The sequence below is a fragment of the Xenopus laevis genome, chromosome 6L, assembly GCF_017654675.1.
Source record: "Xenopus laevis strain J_2021 chromosome 6L, Xenopus_laevis_v10.1, whole genome shotgun sequence".
Taxonomy (NCBI): Eukaryota; Metazoa; Chordata; class Amphibia; order Anura; family Pipidae; genus Xenopus; species Xenopus laevis.
In genome coordinates this window covers 119,410,334-119,435,292 of record NC_054381.1, presented here as the reverse complement: position 1 = coordinate 119,435,292, position 24,959 = coordinate 119,410,334, and the positions used below count along the sequence as shown (strand labels likewise).

General features: G+C 38.5%; 1 protein-coding gene across 2 annotated transcripts in view; it reads left to right on the top strand.

Moving 5' to 3' along the window:
* garem1.L (GRB2 associated regulator of MAPK1 subtype 1 L homeolog) overlaps positions 1 to 24,959 on the top strand; it is a 68,811-nt gene that overhangs the window by 33,038 nt on the left and 10,814 nt on the right. For both annotated transcript variants that reach the window (XM_018267965.2, XM_018267964.2), the window contains exons 3-4: positions 10,269 to 10,399; positions 20,965 to 22,140. In XM_018267965.2, the coding sequence (XP_018123454.1) occupies positions 10,269 to 10,399; positions 20,965 to 22,140 (1,307 nt within the window). The remainder of the gene's footprint in view (positions 1 to 10,268; positions 10,400 to 20,964; positions 22,141 to 24,959) is intronic.

Sequence of the window (24,959 nt, the reverse complement as noted above, 5' to 3'; positions counted from 1 at the left end):
TGGCAGTACACCTGGTTTTCATGCAGCCAAAAGTTGACTCCAAGCCAGGAATTCAAAAATAATCACCTGCTTTGAGGCCACTGGGAGCAATATCCAAGGGGTTGGGGAGCAACATGTTGCTCAAGGGCTACTGCTTGGGTGATCACTGCTATAAACTGTTACAATTTTGCAACATTGAGTTGATACATTTCTAAGCAGCATCTCTGGAGTTTTAGCAACTATTGTATTAAGTCTAACAGCTGTCTAATGAAATCTAGAGATTCTGCTCAGCAGCGACAAAGATAAAAAATGTATCCGCTAAATGTATCCATTTAGAACAGTTTACAGGGTCGGCGACCCCCCTCCCCTCCCCCTCTAAGGTGAAATATAACACTTTATACTTCAATATTAGAAAAACTGTCACACATAGAAAATAGAAAAAGACGTTATTTCTGGTGATCTATCTGAAAACAACTAGTTGTTTGAAGGTGAACCACCCTTTTAAAGGGAAATTCACTTTCATTAGCAAAATGTAATAACACATAAAACATGACCCTAAACCCCCCAGAAATGTGTTCAGACTTTCCATGGCCTGCCAAATTTTGTCAAATTACTTTAGGTATTTAGGTGATATTGGCACAACATGGGCGTGGTCAAAAAATGTTGTCCCTCTTTCTGATTTTAAAATGTTGTAAGGTATGCATTTTATTTGATCAAATAATTCAAAAACATCTCCTTTTTCTCTGTAATATTAAAACAGTACCTGCTTTTAGTGCTTCTTGCAGAGGCAAATCTCAACAACAAAGATGGAATAACTGGTTCCCAATGGCATCTATGTGCTGAGCATAAGCTGCTCTACCTGTATAAAACCCAAAACACCTTTGAAGTATAATTTTGATTATGAAGTACGCATGTGTATTTGCCTTTTCCATAGACTTTCCTTCCAGATTATTCCTGGGGATTTGTAACCATGATTTGTCTTGGGGAAAGAAGTATTAACACATCTTTAAATGTAACATTAATAATTTTTCAGCATCCACCCTCCATAGCAAAAAAAAAAAACAATGAGGGAAATTTAATTTTAGGGGTCTTTTGGGACACAGAAAAAAATTATCTGGTCACACATTTTTTCAGCTTTTACCATACAAAAGGGAATTTGTTTTTGGTTGTGTGATTTTTTTTTTTTTATTTTTTTTTTATTTCCTCACTGTTCTGGCCATAAAGTTTCACCGCACACACCAACTTACTTAATACACATGAAACCATTCACTGATCCACTTCCTTATTGAGCATTATTTCTGTGGCCTTGACCATGTTCCATGTTAAACAGGCGGAGGTGCAAGTGTAGGATGTTGGAATCAAATGTTCCATTTGAATAAGCGCAGTTGTATAAACAGAAATTCCTCTGGAATTCACTATTGATGGAGTTAACAGAACTTTGGTTGTGCATTAGCGTCCACGAGGGATTGAAGAATGAAATTCTTTTCTGTAAAAGCTTTGCATATATAAATGGGAGCGTATCCATTTAACATCTTAAGTACATAAAATATGAATTACTTGCATCCCTGTATGGATTAATGTATAGAATTCAGTTATTCAATGCTATAGCTTAGTTTCTCCGCATATTTAATCCTTTATGTTTACTAAATAGTTTGTTATTCGCAGTTTCGTAGAAAAATGGAGAATATAGTCACGGCCTGAGAATGAACTGATGAAGAAGACTTCAGTATTTTAGCCTAGTTAAAGGAAGAGTAAAACCAGTTTTTGTTTTTTTTTACGGGAGAGCCCCTGTACAAAACAAGTGCATCGCCAAACTCCATAAAGAGACATCCACTCCCCACTTACCTGTGCGTGAAATACAGGGTTGCACAGCAGGGATGAATATTGTTAGAGTTACCACCTTTTCTGGAAAAAATACTGGCCTTCCTATATATTTATCTTTTTTACCTATTAATAACATTGGGATGAGCCATAATTTTTACCGGCCAGATGGCAACCCTGATTGTATCCTCTTTACTAGGCCTCAAGACTGTACTGTAATTAGGGTTGCCAACTTCTGTCGTGGAACTTCTTTCGGGGGTTGGGGGCGGCAGAGCCTCGATGGGCTGTTCATGACGTCTGAGGTGGAGCTGATGATGTGATGATTGGCTGATCACCATGTCAATCATAGGAAATCCTGCCCGGGTTTCCTAATATGGAAAAGGCAGGCAGTTTTTACCCAAACTGCTCTTCAAAAAACTTGGCTTTCCGGGTCAAAACCAGACAGGTGACAACCCAAAATAGACCCTGGCATTTTAATTGCCTAGAGGCCCAAACAGCCCCCCATCAGCCCACTAAATGTCTATGTCATCTTATAGCAGCCTATCTGGCATTTGCCAGATTTTTCAGATTGCCAGTCCGACCTGCTAGGCCTAATTAATCTAAGAAAAGGCTAGTACACCTTTTACACTACTGACCGTTTTCTTTTGAGTTGCTAAGGCATGACATTTTGCCAGTTTAATTGGGCACCTGCTGTGTTGTCCGGTATTATTAGACTGAAAAGCTTCCAACGTGAATTCATCACAAAACAAAAAATATACATGAATTAATGGGAAGGGAGGGCTAAGTGATCATAAATCATAGCCTAAGCTTGGGTTGACATCAGAGAATGTTAAAAATAGAAATTTAGGTAGGAGGAGTATTTTATCTGACTGTTTTCTGAAAGTGCACATAATGGATGCTGTTAAAGGCTATCTGATGTGCTTTTCTTGATGGCTTTTGCTGTGCATCCTGTGACATCATAATGTTCTTATTAGGTGAGATAAATATATATAAAAATAAATATATACGAAGGCCGGTATTTTTTTTTTCCAGAATAAAAAACCCTAGAAGTGCTGCCTAACTCTAACTTTGGTGATGGAATGCATGGTCTGGAAATTATTTGATTTTCTGCCGATGGTTCAGATAGTATTTCTGTAACAGCGAAAAATTCCCCACCCTTGTACAACACATGACAGCCGAACACCTGGAAATCAGGTTGAAAATGAGATCTTAAAGTTATTGTTTTGTTCTATTCCTCCGTACCCTTTTTTGGCAGGTCGCAACGGCGAGTGGGTGTTCATGTGTGGGTGTTCAGAGCAGTTCTGCCAGAGATCAGTTGTCAAGAGGCAATGATATCCAGCAGCGTAATGATTCTGTAATGCGTCTTACTCCAGTACTGTACGTCATTATGGCATTTATGTTTAGTATGGTATAATTGAAGGTTAGACATCCAGGAAAGAGTGTTAAGTTAGATTATGTTCTTTTCTAAACCAAAACAATAAACTGAATTGCCCCCCACCCAAATGCCGCTATTAAGTTTGTGATACTGATGGAAAAAAGCATTATGTGTTGCCTAGACTCTTACTGAAATGTTTTTTGCGATACAGGTACTTGGAATTCATTACAATACAACTGGCTAAATAGGACCATATGCACATTTAGGGTTTGGTCCAATTTTTAATTACAGATTCTGAAAAAGATGTTGGTGAAACAAAGAATCTCTCTTGAAAAAATTAATCTAAAAATGTTTTTGAACATATTCTGCCTTTTAAATAAAATGGCCAGTGGAGGAAACAGCACAATGGGATACCACACCATTTTAATTCTGTGGTCCTCTTAGGAACAACTGTGACAGTTAAAACACCCTTTTCCACTGGAAGCATCATAGGAAATCTATGGGATTTGTACAGTCCATTTCCATTCAGCAAGGATCAGTAAGAAATAAAAAAATCATGCTCCCTGAGAGGTCTGAAGTGATCAAAAACAACCATATGTCATGACCAAAGAGTCTACTGCTGAGATTAGATCATTTTCGTAGATATGGAGGTTCCCACATATCAATTTTTAGTTCAGAATAACCTTGTAGCAAAAATACACAATTACAAATAAATTGTCTTTACTTTACTCTAAAAATATTTGACTTCCTATTACTTAAAGAACATGAACAATTACAAGAACATGTGCACAGTCTCACATTTTTCATGCATTCTTTGCAATTAACAATAGTACAAGGAATGCATGAAATGTGCAAAGCGTTACATATGCGGTTCTTGAAATGATTCTAAATATCACGATGACTAAATCTCATTGATAAATGCTGTATTGCATTGTTCAGAGATAAAATGACCGAGCAATATTTAGCAACAGAATTGGTGTATTAATCAAGGTGTGCGTCTGAAATCTTTTCATACAACCCTGTTGTCCCAGTGCATATCACACCCTTTGGTGCCAAAGATCAGATTTAGCTTGTTAATATAACTATAACTAAGGAATATATGGGTGAGTGCCGATTTATACCTTTTGGTTAAAAAATATCTGTCAGGTTTAGCATATAACTTCTACCTAACTTGAAATCAGCAAATTTAAAACTTGAGTTGTCTCCAGTTTCCTTCAGAATTGAAAAAAAATAACTTTCAGATTTCAGAATAGCAGTTTGACCAGTCTCTGAATCAATATGCCACCAATTTCTTGAATTGAATGTATCTGCAAGTATACTTCCAAGAAAATGTAAAAAATAAATAAATCACTCAGCCTTAAATAGTTATATACACAATTTACATTGCAATTTGTCATACAACTGATTTACAGTATAGACCTATATATCTGTTTATTCATTCTGAATTACTTTTAAATATTTTACTATTTAAATAGTAGGAAGGGAGAAGGAAGCATAACATTTTAGAATGCTTTTGCAATGTATAATTTCGTATAGAAGGACCATAAGAAGGACAAAAATTATCAAAATGCAGTGGGGTGGAGTGATGGGGTGGTTGGGAATGAGGGTACTAGAGGTAAAGTGTAGTTTTAGGAAAGAACAGTGATTGGTGCCAGTGTATGGTACATGTTGAAAGTCTGTGCAAGGGTTTAAAGATTGTGTGTCTTCTCAATTGTTAGAACTATTCTTGTAGACTGTTGTATTGTAAGATTATGCAGCACATAGTTCACAAGCACACCTGGGCCCCTAATAAAGTACTTCTGCCTGGTGCATGGGCCTGAAGAAGGACGGAGCACCCCAAAACATTGTTGATTCTGGAGTGACTAAATAACCACAAGGGGCTTGTCCCCTGTTTGCATTGCCTTTGAGTATCAGTACCTGTTTCTTTGTAAGATTATGTACTCTGAACTCTGTCCGGGGTTGGACTGGCCCACCGAAAAATCCTGGTGCTAAACATAGGGTTACACACGGATATACAATTTTGGTAGTAGAGAAATTGTTGATGAGTTTAAAACTAACTACTGTACTTCTTGAAAGTCATTGGGCAGATTTACTAAAGGGCGAAGTAGCTAACGCTAGCGTAATTTTGCCAGAAATCCCATCTGCAGGGACATCACCAATTGACAAACAGGTGTAGACGACAAGTCGCTAGCATTCGTTCACACTCTATCATCAGGTAACTTTGCGCTCTGGCAAATCATTGTTACTCCGCAAATTCAGTAAAGTGCAAATGTTACCAGTTAACTTTGCCGCCTCAGACCAATCAAACTGCTAAAATGAAGCTACAGCTTCCTAAATCCTATGTCCGTTACATCATATCCTGTCTGCCGGAAATGCATTAAAGTTGTAAAAACGCTGGCGACTTGTCCTTTTTTTAAGTGGGATTGCCTGCAAAAGTCCTAACTATTAAACTTTTTTGGGTTAACATTTTCTCCAGACATTTGAGAGGTATGGAACATTTATTTTAGTGTGGGCTCATGTGTAGGGCATTAGTGGATCTCTTCAGTCGTTATTCAGGTTCCTTGGACATTTGTAATAAAAAGTGTCCACTTCAAGCATTTGCACCAACATCTCTAATAAAGACTTTAATGTACCTGTCCTGTTCTAAATTGACCTAAGAGTAAGAGGACTAACGAAGATTTAATAGCATAATTTCGCTCACACTGCTGAAATAACGCTAGCGAAAAATTGCCAGCGTTCGGCAACTTTGCACTTTACTGAATTAGCATAGTAGTAACGTATTTTCACCTGGTGAAGTGTGGCAAAGCGTTCGCTGGCAAAAATTCGCCCTTTAGTGAATCTGCACCATTGATTGTGGTATATGGTGTCAAAAGCAGTTGAGCAACCAAATAGTAATATCTTTATAAATATGCCCCAAAGTGCCTGTGCATGTGTGAAAGAAAAAAGAGAATCTTTCCATTGCAACTGAGGTCCCAGGCACCATCAAAACCCCTTTAGCGGTAGAATATAGAAGGTGTGCGAAACCTACCACAGGTCAATAAATTCAATCCTTTCTATTGATTTACTAGTCTACTGTATATTTATAAATATTCAACCACAGTTGCCTTGCTTTTTGTTTGCCTTGCATTCATTCTGTGAATAACAAGTTGTGTAACTCTAGGCCGTGTCAATCAGTGGCTACTAAAGCAAATAAAGTTCTGTCTTGCATAAAATAGGTCAGTAACTCAAGGGATAAAACATCATTTGCCTGTTTATAGGTCCCTGAAAAGGCCTCACCTTGAGTATGCAGTGCAGTTTTGGGCTCCAGTTTTTAAGAATGATATAAATGAGCTGGAGAGAGTGCAGATCCGTGCAACTAAACTGGTAAAAGGGGATGGGTCGATCTATGAGGGTAGACTGTCAAGTTTGGGGTTGTTTTCTCTTGAAAAAAAAATGTTCATTTTAGAGTGGTCCTAATAGGTTTCCCGGTCTCTGTTGTATTCTGCCATCCCTGTGTGTACCATACTCTGCCTGCCCTATGCTCCCTGTGTGTGCCATACTCTGCCTGCCCTATGCTCCCTGTGTGTGCCATACTCTGCCTTCCCTATGCTCCCTGTGTGTGCCATACTCTGCCTGCCCTATGCTCCCTGTGTGTGCCATACTCTGCCTGCCCTATGCTCCCTGTGTGTGCCATACTCTGCCTGCCCTATGCTCCCTGTGTGTGCCATACTCTGCCTTCCCTATGCTCCCTGTGTGTGCCATACTCTGCCTGCCCTATGCTCCCTGTGTGTGCCATACTCTGCCTTCCCTATGCTCCCTGTGTGTGCCATACTCTGCCTTCCCTATGCTCCCTGTGTGTGCCATACTCTGCCTGCCCTATGCTCCCTGTGTGTGCCATACTCTGCCTTCCCTATGCTCCCTGTGTGTGCCATACTCTGACTGCCCTATGCTCCCTGTGTGTGCCATACTCTGCCTGCCCTATGCTCCCTGTGTGTGCCATACTCTGCCTGCCCTATGCTCCCTGTGTGTACCATACTCTGCCTTATCTATGTTCCCTTGTGTGCCATACTCTGCCTTCCCTATGCTCCCTGTGTGTGCCAGTTATATATATATATATATATATATATGTGTGTGTGTGCACTGGGGTTCCTTTTGGAGGGGTTAATCTTGATGGACTTTGGTAATTTTTCAACCCAAATTAACGATGTGATTATACAACTTTACATCGGGAGTAGGCAATGGTTGTGCCTAACCCATCAATAGATATTTTAATCCATAATGCTGTTTGGTTTGCTTATTGTTAGTTGGGGTTATTTTATACATCCTCTGTTGTGGTACAATAAAATGTGATCTATATAGTGCCCCCAGTGTCCAGATTAGCATGTAAAAATACTAAAATCCTTGCTTGGATTTAGCAAGTAATAACATTTCAACAAAATTGCAATTAATTTACTGATAGTGACAAAGCTGCACAGTCCTATTTGTCTTGCTTGATGTTCTGCATTAGTTATTATCAGCAATCCTCTTGTCTGTACATTGTGCACTTGCATTAACAGCAGTTTTCTTACCTTATTGTATAAAACTGATCTTATGTATATATTCTTATGTATATATTCTTTCTACCCTATAGCTGCTTTTTGCATTTCTGCCCTGTGAAAGCACCGCATAAAGGTCTCTACCCTTTTTTGGAATAGTCTTGAGCAGGAATTTTTCATCGCATCTGAGGAAAATGTGCATTCCTTAGAGAAAGCGTTTCCCGCATGTGCTCACTGACTAACAGTTGTGAGATTTCACTAACCGGCCAGCTGCTTAATGACAATACAGCTTCCTCCCACTCAAACCCTTCCACAGTAACACATCAGAACAGATGCTGTCAGACGTTACCATGTCAGAGCTCTGGCAAGCCATCCAGCTACTTGTCTCTTATTCCTCCTCTTCATGCATTCCCATCACTTATTTTCAGACTGACATAAGGGAGTCTCTCCAGTTTGGGATTTTAAAGATACAGGAATGGTTCAAAATCTTAACTTCAGTTAGGGTTAACTCTAATAAATAAATAGAATTATCACTTTATTTTTCTACACACTGAATAGAGAGCTACAGCACATTTGGCCCCTAAATCTTGATAGTAATTAACTTTTGTACAGGTATGGGACCTGCTATCCAGAATGCTCAGGGCCTGGGTTTTTCCAGATAATGGATCTCCATACCTTGTCTACTAAAAAAATCATTTAAACATTAAATAAACACAGTAGGATTGTTTTCCCTTTTCTGGAACCCTCCTCAGCCTCTTGGAAGCCTACATCAGCAACAGACTTATTATTACAGAGAAAAAGGAAATAACTTTTACCAATTTGAATTATTTGATTAAAATAGAGTTTATGGGAAACAGCCTTCTCGTAATTCATAGTTTTCTGGTTAAGGGTTTTGCAGATAATGGATCCCATACCTGTAGTTATAAACAGAGGAAGAATGAAGGGCCCTCACAAGTAGCTGGGAAAAACCATTCCTTTATTTAATTTACACATGGAACAAAAACTTAAACAAGCTTAAACAAGAATATGAGGGACAGATAATTTTGCTGTCTGCATATGCTTTCCGGCGCAATAGAGCATTTTTAATTTTCATAATAGTGAGTACTTATAAGCAGCAGTTAGGCTATTTTGTTCTCTTAACACCAACACCGTAACTGTATTTTATCTCATTGTACTTCCAGGGCCAATCACTCGGAACACTGTTACCTTCATTAACGCAAAACTTATGTGTCTCATTTTGCTAGTTGACCATGAGTCTAGAGAAGGAGATAAGTGGAACCATTTATTATTAATGCATATATATATATATATATATATATATATATATATATATATATATAGGATCTCACCTGTGGGCTCCCGCAATTAGATCAGGCGGCACTCTGGATAAAATTAGACGTTTATTGCAAAAATAGGGTTAACAGCATCGCTTTATGCGTCTTTTAACATATGTTGCCAGGATTAGATTAGATCCAAATGAAAGCTGGGTGGATGCACAGTCTTGAGCAAAATATGTTCTTGCAGAATTTTAATTAAACCCAAATGTGGAAAAAAATTGTGTTCACAGGCCCACAGAATTGGTTAGATTTAAATGTGTTTTATATTCCTCAGTGCTTGCTGACCGTACATCCAGAAGTCCTTACTAATGTTCTGCATGGTTGACAGCCTAATACTGCAGGGATCTCTTCTGGAACCCTCCTCAGTCATCTTCTTGGAAGCCTACATAAGCAAAAATCCTCATACCTTAAGTCTACTAGAAAATCAAGTAAACATTAAATAAACCCAATAGGCTGGTTTTACTTCCAATAAGGATTAATCATATTGCAGTGGGGATCATGTACAAGGTACTGTTTTATTATTACAGAGAAAAAGTAAATCATTTTTTAAAATTTGGATTTTTTTCAGGAGTCTATGAGTCTATGGGTTACTATATAGAGATAGATAGATAGATAGATATACATACACATACCATGCACAATAAATGATTTTTTGATACACGCTGGATGGCGACTGCTGTGAGTGCTTTCGTGGACTGCTATAACATTTTTTGGTTATATATATATATATATATATATATATATATATATATATATATATATATATATATATATATATATATATATATATATATATATATATATATAAAAAGCCAATATGGTAAACCAGTGATTAGTACTGAGATCCTAGGTTCCGTTTCAGACAGGGCGCTGGCTTTGTATGTTCTCTTCCTGATTTCTAGGCATGTTAATTGGCTCCTGATTAAATTGACATGTAGATTGTAAGCTCCATTGGGGCAGGGACTGATGTGAACAATGAATAATCTTTGTAAAGTGCTGCGGAATATGTCAGCACCAAATAAAAAAAAGATAACTGGATCTGCTTTCATGGCAGCTTCATCAAATGTGTTTGTGATACTCTAAATTAATTTGGCTGTGGTTTCTGAAAATATGTTTATGCCACTTGAATTTAGGCAATTCTTGATTCAGTGGAAATAATTAACCAAGTGAAGAGACTTTTGAACAGTGACAGATGTCCTGCATGCCTGTCTTACTCAACTTCTGTTTATCTTCTGTTTTCAGGGCAGTTTAAGCTGCTGGAACAGGACCGGGATATAAAGGAACCAGTACAGTATTTTAACAGCGTGGAGGAGGTGGCAAAAGCATTTCCTGAGAGGGTTTACGTCATGGAGGAAATAACATTTAATGTTAAGGTAGCCCAAAGAGCAAATATTTATCTCCATTGCAATAATTATCTGTACATTTTTATTGGAACCTTTACACAGACTGCTGCCATTTTTAACATTAATGCTCACTGAAATAATTGCCTATAGCATTCTCCAGCTGCCGGGCATATTGTGAACAGCTTCCTGGTTACGTTTTTTTATGTTCATCTTGCAAAAATTATCTTTTCCCCAAAAATGTTGTATTTTAAACAAATTACAATTGACATTTTTTACTCTTTTTATCTCAGATCTCCTTTTTATCTCGGGTCTCCTGTACTGGCCTGGAGGTTTAATAATCCTCAGCCGGAGAAGGCCGCTGTTATAAAGTTGTCCTTAAAGGGATCCTGTCATCGGAAAACATGTTTTTTTCAAAACGCATCAGTTAATAGTGCTACTCCAGCAGAATTCTGCACTGATATCCATTTCTGAAAAGAGCAAACAGATTTTTTATATTCAATTTTGAAATCTGACATGGGGCTAGACATTATTCAATTTCCCAGCTGCTCCCAGCATGTGACTTGTGCCTGCACTTTAGGAGAGAAATGCTTTCTGGCAGGCTGCTGTTTTTCCTTCTCAATGTAATTGAATGTGTCTCAGTGGGACATGGGTTTTTACTATTGAGTGCTGTTCTTAGATCTACCAGGCAGCTGTTATCATGTGTTAGGGAGCTGCTATCTGGTTACCTTCCCATTGTTCTTTTGTTTGGCTGCTGGGGGGGGAAAGGGAGGGGGGTGATATCACTCTAACTTGCAGTACAGCAGTAAAGAGTGATTGAAGTTTATCAGAGCACAAGTCACATGACTTGGGGCAGCTGGGAAATTGACAATATATCTAGTCCCATGTCAGATTTCAAAATTAAATATAAAAAAATCTATTTGCTCTTTTGAGAAATGGATTCAGTGCAGAATTCTGCTGGAGCAGCACTATTAACTGATTCATTTTGAAAAATTTTTTTTTCCCATGACAGTATCCCTTTAAAGTGAAATATATTAATGGCACTTGTGTCCAGGACACATTTAGCCAAAATGCTTGGCCAGCAATTCATGTGAGGGGTCCACACAGGAGGCAATTTCCACAAACCAGTATGGGATCACTGCAAATCCTATTATGTCTGTCTGGGGAGGCAGACATTGTATAAACCTTTTGTTACCCAAGTGTTAAAGCAGAAACTGGACTCTTTTATATTGAGAAATATTAAAATACTTCTATGCAGATGGCCAGTTTTAAAGGAGAAGGAAAGGTTAAAACTAAGTAAGCCTTATGAGAAAGGTCCACCTAAATATACCAGTAAACCCTCAAATTAATGCTGATCTGAGTCCTCTGTCAAAAGAAACACAGCATTTCTTTCCTTCTGTTGTGTACACATGGGCTTCTGTATCAGACTTCCTGTTTTCAGTTTAAACCTCCTTGTCCAGGGCGTGAGCATGCTCAGTTTGCTACTCTTCCCCCACTCCCTTCTCTGCTGTAATCTGAGCCCAGAGCTTTAAAGGACCAGTAACATCAAATTTTTTTTTTCAAAAATTCGTTACACAACGAAAAAATAACACCAACACAAATTAAAATTTAAAATAACAAAGCCTTTCTTAAGAAATAACTTACAGAAACTCCACTTCCTGTCCTCTGCAGAAACGGCGAAAGGGCGACCATCCTTCCTGCAGCGCTCGATTTGTCCTCCCTGGTTAGCTCCAATATTCTACTGACAGCGTGTGAAGCGAGGTGAAGCGAGTTGAAGCTGCGGATCAAGACCCTGCGGGACCAACACATGAAGCCCTTGCTGCTGTAGGAGTGTAGGAGTAGACTGGCCGTAAGTCTTCCCCTGTCCTTTGCCTCGCACTGAGCTGTGGAGATACCGAGCCTCAGCTGCCTGTGGAGGGAGAACCGCTTGCTCCCAGGAAACTGCCTGCATCTTAGGCTGCCTGCACCAGTTGATTTCCCACACTCCTACAGCAGCAAGGGCTTCATGTGTCGGTCCCGCAGGGTCTTGATCCGCAGCTTCAACTCGCTTCACCGCGCTTCACACGCTGTCAGTAGAATGTTGGAGCTAACCAGGGAGGACAAATCGAGCGCTGCAGGAAGAATGGTCGCCCTTTCGCCGTTTCTGCAGAGGACAGGAAGTGGAGTTTCTGTAAGTTATTTCTTAATAAAGGCTTTGTTATTTTAAATTTTAATTTGTGTTGGTGTTATTTTTTCGTTGTGTACTAACGAATTTTCGAGAAAAAAAAATTGATGTTACTGGTCCTTTAAGTGAGCAGGGAGATACTCAGGCAGGAAGTGATGTCACACCAAGCTAATACTGCAGCTGCTAACGTAAACAAAGAGAGAGCTTCAAAGGCTTTTTACTCGGGTATGGTAAAACATTCTACAGAATAAATATAGCATTCTAGCTTGCAGCTAATCTATGGGCAATAAAATGCCTCCGTAGCTTTCCTTCTCCTTTAAAAACCCTGTGTTAATTCAAGGGATAAAGATTATTAGATTAAATGCATAACATTTTGAACCATCCCAGTATGTTTGGGACAGTGGCGGCTATGTTTAAATTAAGCTACTGGTATATATTAAAATATAATATAAAACATTGTTCAAAACCTAAAACCAACATGTCTTTGTGTCTTTATTATGTCTAATCTTGATGGGGGCCTCAAGCTGCTTCTTCAGTGTTTTCTTTTAATGTTTTCTGCATTTCTTTTGAACTGAAACATCCGTACATTCATTATGTAAAACATCAAAAATTCATGTGGGTAGGCAGAAGCTGATATTTTTATTAACTTGTGCGTGGGAAGTAGTTAGAGACACAGATGTACAGGTAACTTTGCGACTGCAGGAATTTGGCCACAAAAATGTTATGCTAAATGAATACTGCTTTTACATTTCTCTGTAGCTTAAGAGACTTCAGTTTCTCTGGCACAGACTTTCCAATAGGAAAGGGTAGGGTAGGAAATGTTGGCTGTACAGCTCTAGTGGCCAGTGGGAGTTGCAGTTTGGCAGCTACTAGGCTGCTAAGAAATAATGTCCTTATAATAATATCCTTATAAGGGATTTTTTTATTCAATATATATTTATTTATTTCAAATATATTATTATAATAGTATAACCGTTATAATAACCATAAAATAAGCACTATTAGAATATTGTTGACCCGTCCAATCAGGTTTTTGCATGCATGAACTTAACCTACAAACATTGCATAAAGTGTGTACACAGGTATGGGATCTGTTATCTGGAAACCCCATAGAGTCCATTTTAATCAAGTATTCAGAAATGTTATACTTTTTCTCTGCAATCATGAAATAGTACCTTGTTATTGATTCTAACTAAGATATAATTAATCCTTATTGGGGGCAAAACAATCCTATTGGGGTTTATTTAACATTTACATGTTTATTACAGATCCCTTATCTGTATACAGTGTAACAAATCTAATTGTATCCAATTCACATCTCTTTTCATTGTATAAGTGAAAAGATCCAAAAACCTATTATTAAAGGCCAGAGAACATCATTAAAGGAGAAGGTGCCCTTAGTTTAGAGGGAGTTGTTGAATTCCTATTCATCTCTGGGCAATAATCTGTGCAAGAAAATGATCTCACAAGCACATTCCCTGTCCAGTATATTTTTGACCTCTGCATATTTAAAAATGAGTTTTAGGTTACAAATGTGTGTAAACACCTACAGGGAATAAAATGATTGATAACACATGGGGCTGGGGAATGCACATTGCTCATTTGTGTGGGTGTTGAGGGTTCATGTAGCATTTTGTGTTCCGAGAATAAAACAATGAACGCTGTTAATTATTCTTCAAATTTGATCAAGACATAGGGGAAAATGGTTAATATGCTTAGCCTGTTAATATTTTACACTATTCGGTACAAATAGCAAGGGGCACATAACCAGCCACCAGGAGGAATGCTTGAATTGAATAATTGACCAGATTTATGTTTAGCCGTAGTGAATGGCTTGGCAAATGGCTCCAACTCTTACAGAACTACATTTATGTTCCATAATTTTGCCTGTCCACCCCCCCTTTTTTTTTTTTAAAAAAAAAAAAAAAGTGGAATTTCATAGTTATTGCCTTATATTGTTCTTGTCTACAAACGTTGTATGTTCTCCTTACCCTTCAATGCTGACCTTCATATGGTCTTGCTCATTGATATCTTTCATTTACTATTGATTTCGGAGACCCATTTGTGTGGGCTGTAGTGTGATCAGAGCAAACTGAAAACTAGCTGCTAGATGTTTTTGGGTCACCAGACAATGTGCAAAATGCCAGACGATTATTTATACATAGCTTACCAATATATGAATTAGCAAAGTTTATAGTTAGACATGGGGACCCCTTGTTTTGCCAGGAGACAAATTTCCCCTGCAATTCAGTAGTGCCACATGCAGCTGTTTTTTTAATCTGAATGGTTTTGGAAGCTATAGGGTAGAACTTTTGATATGAAGCATAACAAAAGTGGTGTAAAGGTGATGGTTTTGAAACAAAAAATGTTCCAGAAATGGAGATCCAAGGAGACAAGGAAAGGTCCAATCAGTGGGGGTGCCAAATGTTAGTGAACCCCCGAAGGATTGTAATCACTTACCTGATACCATTGTCCAGTGCTCCTGTTAGCAGAAAACTGGAGTGGACCAGTGTAAATGTGAGCAAGTGATCCTCTTCCTGCTTCTGTCATCACACTGCTTGTACATGTACGGGCAATACAGTGTAAAGCTGAACTGTAATGAAGAAGCCTTTTCAATCTACTGTGCATGTGTCGGCCTCGGGATTTTGAAGACAGTAAGAGGACTGCTCTCTCGCAAGTACCTCAAGGTCAGTACAGTTTTCTGCTAATAGGATCACTGGCTTGGGGTATCAGGTAAGTTATTACAATTCTTGGGGGGGGGGGACATTTGGCACCCACATCAATTTTCCTTCTACTTTAAAATGGATAAAACAATCCCATTAATCTTAGAGATTTTGTTGTATAGGAGCAGCCCAGGTGGTTTTAATCAGACTGTAATAAAATTAACGATTTCAAGTCTATTTATTATGTTTAGTTTTTTTTTTAATTCTTTTATTACCGATGTATTTGCTCCCTTCATTGTAATAAGTGATTCCTTAGGCGTTGGTGATTAGTGAGTAGTACTATGTGTCTTCTTGGGAGGGTCTCCAAGCTTTTACTTTAAAAGGGTTGTTCACCTTTGAGTTAACTTTTTTTATGATGTAGAGCAGAGGTCCCCAACCAGTAGCTCGTGAGCAACATGTTGCTCTCCTACCCCTTGGATGTTGCTCCCAGTGGCCTCAAAGCAGGGGCTTATTTTTTAAATCTCAGGCTTGGAGGCAGGTTTTGGCTGTATAAAACCAGGTGTACTGCCAAGCAGAGCCTCAATGTAGGATGGTAATCCACATAGAGGCTCCAAATTGGCCAATCACAGTACTTATTTGGCACCCCAAAAACATTTTTCATGTTAGTGTTGCTCCCAAACTCCTTTTACTTCTGAATGTTTCTCATGGATTCAAAAGGTTTCGATCCCTGATGTAGAGAGTGATAGTCTGAGACAATTTGCAATTGGTTTTCATTTTTTATTTGTGGTCTTTTTATTCAGCAGATCTCGAGTTTGCAATTTTGGCCATTTGTTTTCTAGGCTCCAAATTACCCTAGCAACCATGCATTGACTTGAATAAGAGACTAGAATATGAATAGAAGAGGTCTGAATAGAAATATGGGAAATAAAATGTAGCAGCAGCAATACATTTGTAGCCTTACAGAGGATTTCTTTTTAGATGGGGTCAGTGACCCCCCTCCCATTTGAAAGCTGAAAAGAGTCAGAAGAAGAAGGCAAATAATTTAAAAAAATGTCAACAAATAAATAATAAAGACCAATTGAAAGGTTTCTTCAAATTAGACATTCTAGGGCATACTAAAAGTTAACACACACAGATTGTGTGGCAGTGTCAGCCAAGATGGGCGCAAAAGTGCTGGAAGACCAGGAGAGGTTTTATAGTATACAGAGTTGCTCCTGTAAGGCGCATTTAAACACAGGTTTGAGCGCAAATGAAAGCATTTTCTAATTGATTCCATTATAATCTGCCTGGTTGTACTCATGAGCGTTCTTAGTTGAGTTTTACTCAATTTGCATTTTATTGCGTTTGTTGCATTTTCTGCAGTAGACGGGCGTTCTCTATCATTAGAACAGAAGATTATGTTTGGAACAAAAACAAAAAACATTTAAATGCAATATATGCATTTTAATGCTAAACATTTTAATGACCGTACGTTACTCTGAAAGAGTGGCTGAAGACTAAGTAAGTAGGGCACCCCCATATCACTAGACTACTAAGAGCTGAGCATTTATTGTGTGTGTGCATTGTGACTGTAGCTTTGTTTGTGGCTGGTTTCCTTGTATGGACTGTAATGTAATAAGTACACTGCACACCCCATCCTTGTATGGACTGCCACTGTAGAACTCATTCATGTCAACTAAAAACTATCATCGCACACATGTGACTGTTGAAAACATACTGCAGACGTGCCTCTGGTTTCATTGGGTGTGAATTACTTTGCACTGATCTGTACAGCTGTAAAATATTTGCTGCCGGACTGAGCTGAGACCACCAGATTAGGATCCACTTCAACTAGTCCAAAACGAAATCACTGAGCATGTTATGACCAGTGGGGTGCAGGTGGTTCAGTAATGAATTCATTGTAACCATTCAGCAGTTGCCTTCCTGGTCTAATTCAGTTACAAAAATGAAAGCAAACATGTTATTGGTTACTGTACATTGCTGCACTGCTGTATATGTTGTCCCATTTATTTCATGGCTATAAAGGTTTTTGAGAAGGCCAAATTGGCCTATATCTGAATTATTAATTGTTGAGTTTCTCCATACAATATTCCAAGGTAAAGTCTCCTAATTCCTCGAGCAGCTGTTTTTAGACACTTTTTACTGAGTATTGGCATTGTTTGTGGCTCAAAGCAGTAGCCAAGCAAGCACTAGGAAAGAAGCAATATTGATTTATTGATGTAGCCAATTAGCCAAGCTGAATAAAATCTTGGATGAGAATAAAGCACCTCCAATACATTTCTAATGATTAAAGCAGCTCCATTCATTTTATTAGTTTAAGACAAAATAAAAAGGTTAAATGTCACCAGATTTTCCTCTGACGTCAAGCAGGATCGCTCCCATGGAAACTGACTTTCGGTAAACTTTCTCATTCATAACAAGGTAATCGGAGTAGAAAACATCCTTGTTAATTCTTGCCAGAGTGAAATTGCATCCACAATATGCATACTGGTTGTCACAGATACCATAAACAATTATTAGTAAGATTCTGCGTGTAATTTCTGGTTTGGGAGAAAAAAAAGATAATTAGAATGTACTACATTTATTTCTTAACGACTCGTTTCTCGCTATGTGCAAAAATAACACTATCATTAATAGGAGCTTCTGGAAGGGAAGAACATGGGTTGCATTCAGTCCCCTTAATCCCAGACAGTGCCCTTTCATAAATATATTAAAGCATAGTGGGAAAGTCTATTAGGAAAAAAACAGATACGGTGAAGGATATGGAGCATTATGCATAAAAAGTTGCCTTATTTCACACAGCCCACAACCCTACAGCTGGCGCTTGTCAAATCCGACAGTCACCACCTACCACATAATTGACCCCTTCTTCTGACATCAGACCACCTTTATTATCATGACTCCTCCCACTAACATCATCCCTCTGCTCCCTTCAGTTTTATGTGCCCACCACCTGTCCAGTTTCTCAAACAGCAAAACGTGGCTTCCATACCCTCTTCAGACCCCTCAATATTACTATACTATGCTATGCATCAATAATTTAACTAAAAACTAACTTCAATAATTGCACCATACTTAGTTATAGGATGCCAAAATTGTAATTTCCTATTTACTAACTGTAAATTGAATAAAATATTCAATTTACTAACTGTAAATTGAATATTTTATTGGCCAGTTTTTTTGCCAATAAAATAAGGGAAAGGTTAATGTAACAAACCATCAAGAGGTGAGGCTACCGCATCTGAATTGTAAGAATGCAAATCCCCTAATCAACTTTGCAAGAAAAATATTTAATGTTGAAAGAGCCGTGGGACTCTTTAGACTTTTGATATGTGAGTTTACAAAATATGCAAGAACTGGTTAAGAAATGTGTCTAATTATTTAGGGACAGCTAAATTAAAATTAGTTCCTGGCAGGTCCAGACTGGGTTTCAAAATAGGCCCTGGTATTTCGAATATACGATGCCTCACCAGCCCACTAAATAGTGTCATCTTACAGCAGCCCCTCTGGCATTTGCCCAGTCTGGGCCTGGTTGCCAGTGGGGCATAGGGAGAAGGCACAAGTAACAAATAACTAGGCTATAAAAGCTTAAATGTTGTGCAATCCAAAACTGTCACCTGAGGGTCCTACATATAGAAGGTCGTTAAGTGGAAAAATCCTTGAAAAGCATAGAACTTTTTTTTTTTTTCCACTAAAGAACACAATTCCCCATATGTAATAAAAGGGACTATGTTTGCCCAGGTTCAGTAACCCATAAAAAAAACAAAAAGGTGTTTGTTTTAAACATGTGACCAGTAAATGCCACCTGCTGATTGGTTGGCTTATGTATTGTTCCCAGGAAGTAGGTATAGTGCTGACATTATTTTCTATTAATACTGCCTGTCTGTTTTTTTTTTTCAAGAAACTGATTTATTATGCCAAAAAGCCATAGTAAAAGAGCCATTGTTTCCTCTATTAGATTTGCTTTTAACACTGCCAGGCCAATAGGTGCTAATCTGCTAGGCTAATGTTGTTCATAAAATGTTGATTGTTTCCTGGATTCATGTGAAGGAAGTGATTAGTGCTATTAAGATATCACAGAATGTGTGAAGTTTCCTTTCAGGAAACAAGAAAACACTAATCAAACTGCCAGTGTTTGGAAATACTAGCACTGAGTTCTGTTCCCTCCAAGTCTCTTGTTAGTTAGCAGCCATTGAGTTGGAAAGAATAGGGCGTTCTGCAATATACTAACCCATGTATGTGCTAAAAGGCACAAAGTATGCCCAAGTGCAATAACCAATAGATGTTTTCATTTACTAGGAAATGCAGTCTGATCTTTGGCTGATGTAGGAAATAAGAATTTACCCAACTTTGGTCCATTTGTTACATAATCCCCTAAGGGCAGTGGAACACGGCAAGATTTCTCACCCATCCATTTTTTCCTCTGGAGGAAACTTCGGGCAATTTAGCGATCTATTACCGGCAATGGAGAGGCATTTTCGGGAGATTTGTCGCCTGCTATCGTGTCCAAAAAAATTGCAGTTGACAAATCTTCCCATGTGCCACTGCCCGAAAAGTCAATTTATAGGTCAACTTCCTCTTTGCAAATAAAAAGATAATGGCCTTAATAAACTGGGCCCAACATCTATGTACACTAAAATGAGTAGTGCTGTGTTGTCTTTTGTTTTGTGTACACTACTTTCCTGGCATTGACACTGATAAAGTTTGCTAGGCTTCTGGTTTTGCTCTTGAGTTTTAATACCTAGTTCTGCAGAAAGTTTTTTTCCATTCTTAACGTCTTTTTAAAGCTTATATCACTAGCAGGTACTCATCTGTTCCAGAAAATATGCATTGCCGTCTGTGCATTTCACTCGTGGCATAAATATAGAATTAACTGACAAGAGCAACTTCTGATTAAAGGGCCAGCAACACCAATCACTGAAAGTACTTAATAGATTATTTCTGTAACTCCAGCTTTATACAAGAAAGTAGGGATGTGTCAAATCCATCATTTTTTGATTTGGTTGGATGCCCAGTCTGAATGCATGTGAACTTTATTTTTTATTGCCGCACCAATACATCACGACCTGTCGTTTCAAGGAGATCAAAATAATTTAATTCTGAAAACATCCACTGAGATTCGAATAAAGCTAAATTCACAGATCATAGGTTTCTGTGTCTATGTAAATACTGTAGCACTCTCTGTGGTACAATGCCAGACTCAATAGCTAAATACATTTCTCACAAGGTCACAGATATTTTCCTTTTTCTATGTGTAATGATTTTGGTACAACAATGCAAAGCCTCTCAGCCTTCTTGATGAGTGTTGTTGCCTCTATCCTACCCAGATTTCTTTCTTTAATCGTATATAATGGTGGCTGCTTCTTAACCTTGAGGTCTGTACAGAGTAAACATTGCATGGCTGCCGATTTATACATGGCATTAAACTTTGCAACCTTGTGTTTGTATTGAATAATAATATGCTATCGTAATGGAAGTCGCATATGAATAGATGCTCAGTGTTATGAATAGATAATGAGTGTTTGTAAGATTATTGAAGGGGAAATGATTGTAAATCACAGAGTGTGCACTTTTCATGTAGTAATTCTTTTGTTATGTGACTATTACCATCAGTGTGTGATTTATCTTTACCGATGAAACACATAGATAGCATTACCCGCATTGTAATGCTCTGTTACTGTGATGCTAATGATGGTTCTACTTGCTTTCATTAACCAGCACACTGGGAAAGGCGATTATCTAAATATCAAGATGTTTTCTTTCTGTTCCAGGTGGCATCAGGAGAGAGCAATGAAGATACTGAAGTGTACAATATCACACTCTGCACTGGGGATGAACTAACATTAATGGGGCAGGCGGAAATTCTTTATGCAAAAACATCCAAGGAAAAGTCGCGCCTCAATACCATTTTTAAGAAGATCGGAAAGCTGAACTCAATCGGCAAACTCGGCAAAGGCAAAATGCCCTGCCTCATATGCATGAACCATAGAACTAACGAAAGCATCAGCCTTCCATTCCAGTGCAAGGGGAGGTTCAGCACCCGCAGCCCTCTGGAGATTCAGATGCAAGAAGGAGAACACACAATACGCAATATCGTGGAGAAAACGAGATTGCCCGTAAATGTAACTGTGCCTAGCCCACCTCCTAGAAATCCCTACGACGTTCATTTCATACGCGAAGGGCATCGATACAAATTCGTCAACATCCAGACCAAGACCGTTGTTGTCTGCTGCGTGTTACAAGCTAATAAAATTATTCCCATGCATTTTCCATTGCATCTATCAGTCCCTAAGTTTAGCCTTCCAGAAAATCTGGTAAAGGGAGAAATGTGGCAGGACTCTGCAGTGCAGCACTGGTACAATAAATGCCAGGAACAATTTGATATAGAAGAATACTCTCGGGGAGTAAGGGATGTAAAAGCAGACTGGAACGAAGAATGCAAAAGCCCCAAAAAGAGTTGGTGTTCTGGTCACAGCCATATACCAAACTCCCTCAGTCACGCCCGGGATGAACTGACACAATCATTCCACAGACTTTCAGTTTGTGTCTATGGAAACAATCTTCATGGGAACAGTGAGGTGAACCTGCACGGTTGCAGAGATCTTTGCGGGGACTGGGCTGTTTTTCCTCAAGATTCTCCACAGTATCAGGACTCATGTGACAGTGGAAGTGATTACCTTTTCCCTGAAACCAGTGAAGAACTGACAAGTCTACCAGCCAAGCCAGAACTTCCTTATGAGGAATTATGGTTGGAACAAGGATCAAGTAAAAGGAGCGGGCAGCCTCTCACACGATCACAAAGTGAGAAGAACAAATGTGATTCATTCAGAGGTTCACTTCCCTCTCGATGTGGCACGTCATCTCTTCCCTCTCCCGGATCTCTACTGACAACTAAGAGTTTGGATGTCTCCTTACCTCCACCTCCTGTGCCTCCAAAATCTGAAGCTGTAAGTCCATTTTTATTTGTTTCTTTACAATCTGCATAAACATATTTATATATTAAAGTCATAATGACTTTGTTCATTCATTTAAAAAAATCCCTTCTACTGCTCATATGCCCCTGTTCCAGCATATATTATATCAGGCTCTTCAATTTTAAGCAGTAACTGTGCAGCCATTATTTTGAACTATTGATGCAAAGTCACAATAGGATGGAACAGCTGTTTAAACAGTACCTTCAATATACTGTATCAGCTCTTTGCAGCAATAGAAAAAGAGATTCCAGTGTGGGAAGGTACATGGAGCCAAGGGAGGAAAAGAGATTAAAAACATATGCTAAGATCTTCTAAAATGTTAAAGCAATTCTGTTGTGATTTTTATGGTGTAGTTTTATTTTTAAATTACACTGTTTGCATTACAAATAATTCACTCTACCATATAAAATTGTATTCCTAAACCAACATATATATTTATAGCTCTAATATTGGTGTGTAGGCACCCATCTCAGGACTTTGTGACTGATCCTGTGCTTTTAGAAAGAGTTTCTCCTACTCGCGGTGGGACTTGATTTGCTATTATCTAAACCTAGTAACGCCCGGTGTCAGGAAGTTGTTATCATCCTGTTACTCTCCCATTGTTTTGATAGGCTATTAGGGGGGAAAGGGAGAGGGGTTATATCGCTCCAACTTGCAGCAAAACAGTAAAGAGTGATTGAAGCTTATCAGAGAACAAGTCGCATGACAGAGGGTGCCTTATAAATTAGCAATATGTCTACCCCATGTTAATTTCAAAATGAAATATAACAAAAATCTGTTTGCTCCTTTGTAAAATGGATTTCAGCGCAGAATTCTGCTTCAGCAGCCCCATTAACTAATGCGCTTTGAAAAAATGGGTTTCCGTGACAGATATGGGATGGTATAATTTAACTTCATACTTTTAGTATGATGCATATTGTGAGACACTTTGCAATTGGTCTTGATTTTATTTTTATTATGGTTTTTTGAATTATTTAGCTTTTTGTTCAGCTGTTCTCTAGTTTGGCATTTCAGCAGCGATCTGGTTTCTTGAAGTCAATTTAACCTAGCAACCAGGTATTTGATTGAACGAGAGATTGGGAAATGAAAAGCAGGGGGGCTGAATATTAATCTAAGTAATACAAAGTTTCAATAACAATAAAATTGTAGCCTCATAGAGCAATATGCTTGTGGCTGAAGGGGCCAGTGACCCCCCATGTGAAAGCTGAAAAGTGTTAGAAGACAAAAGCAAATAATTCAAAAACTATAAAGGATAACAAATGAAAACATGCTAGGTGAATTACCTCTTTAAAAGTTTTTTATGTTGTTTAAGGCTTCCTGAACATTGTTCAAGGCTGCTATGGTGCTGTCTACAGAAAAATAGCAACACAGAGTACAGACAGCTTCTTAATTTGTAGTGATCAGGCATATGCAAAACAAGATACCAATTCTGCTTGTGACATTTTTAAAGGGGTTCCAAAAATGTATTTAAAGTTTAAGGTTCAAACAGAAGAATACCATTATTGGTGCAAAGTCAGTGTGTATTCTTTAGTACCGTTTGAGCTGTTTGCAGCAGTGCAAAGCTTGATACCTTTAAAACCATATGTTTCATCGAGTTAAAGGGGCAGTATAACTGTCAGTGGCGTAACTAGAGTGCACCAGGCCTCCTGGAAAATAATCTTCAGAGGGGCCTGGCGCATTCTGATCCCCATCCTCTGCCCCACAGGTCATGCCTCCAGCCCACCCTTATCACACCCTGAATCCACCCACCCCACCCACTCCCACCCCACTTGCTTCCCCCTTCCTCGCCAGAGAGAGTGGCTGTGGAGGAGGGTTTTTTTAAAATTAGCTATAGAGGAAACAGACCCTTCCTCTATAGTTACGCCACTGATACCTGTATATACTTGTCCTTAACAGAAGCAAAATCAAATGAATAAATAGGACTTGTGTTAAAACTCTATTCTCCCTATCCTTTGAATATGTTCAGTGCTAGCCCTACTCATTGAGCTAGTGTTTTAAAAGGGTGTGTGCTGCCCCTGCAGACCTGCTATAATAACTCACTTTCTGGAATGTATAATTTGATTGACTTATGCAAGGCTTTCCTGGTAACACATATTTGACCCATTTTTCTTAAAGTAAACCTGTTCTTCTGGTGCAGAATGCAGAAAGAGTAGCCTGATGAATTATGAAAGCTTTTTAAGTTTTTTAGCCTGACAAATTATGACTGCTTTTTTAGTCTTGAAGCTGTTTTCCTGGAGAGCTTAGGTGGAGGCTCAGAAAATGATATTTTCTATGGGGGTCTGTTTGTTGCACTAACCCAACACCTGTAACTCCTCGTTGTCTCATGCCTAATCCTATTCTCCCAGTGAGAGCTTTGTACTCCTTTAAAGGAGAACTATCGCAAAAATGAAATTTAAAATAAGTTTCGTCATACTGAAATAAGAAACTTTTTAAATACAATCAGTGAAATATTCTGTATCATTTCTGAAATAATCAAGTTTATCTTCTCTAGCCCTCTCTCAGCATCTGTTTCTCTTCATTTTCTTCAAGCAGTAGTTGGGTGTCAGATAATCATTGACAGTTAGATCCAATTGGGGGGCTCCTTTTGCCTAAAAGATATATTAGAGCTCACTCTATTAAAATCACCAGAAATCCTGTCTCTCTACATGCAAAATTTGTGCAAAAGGCCGTTATTTTGTTTGTACTGCAATCAGTTATTTGAGTGAGCTCTAATAAATCTGCTAGGAAAGGAAGCCCCCCTATAAGATATATTGGACCTAACTGTCAATGAATATCTGACACACAACTCCTGC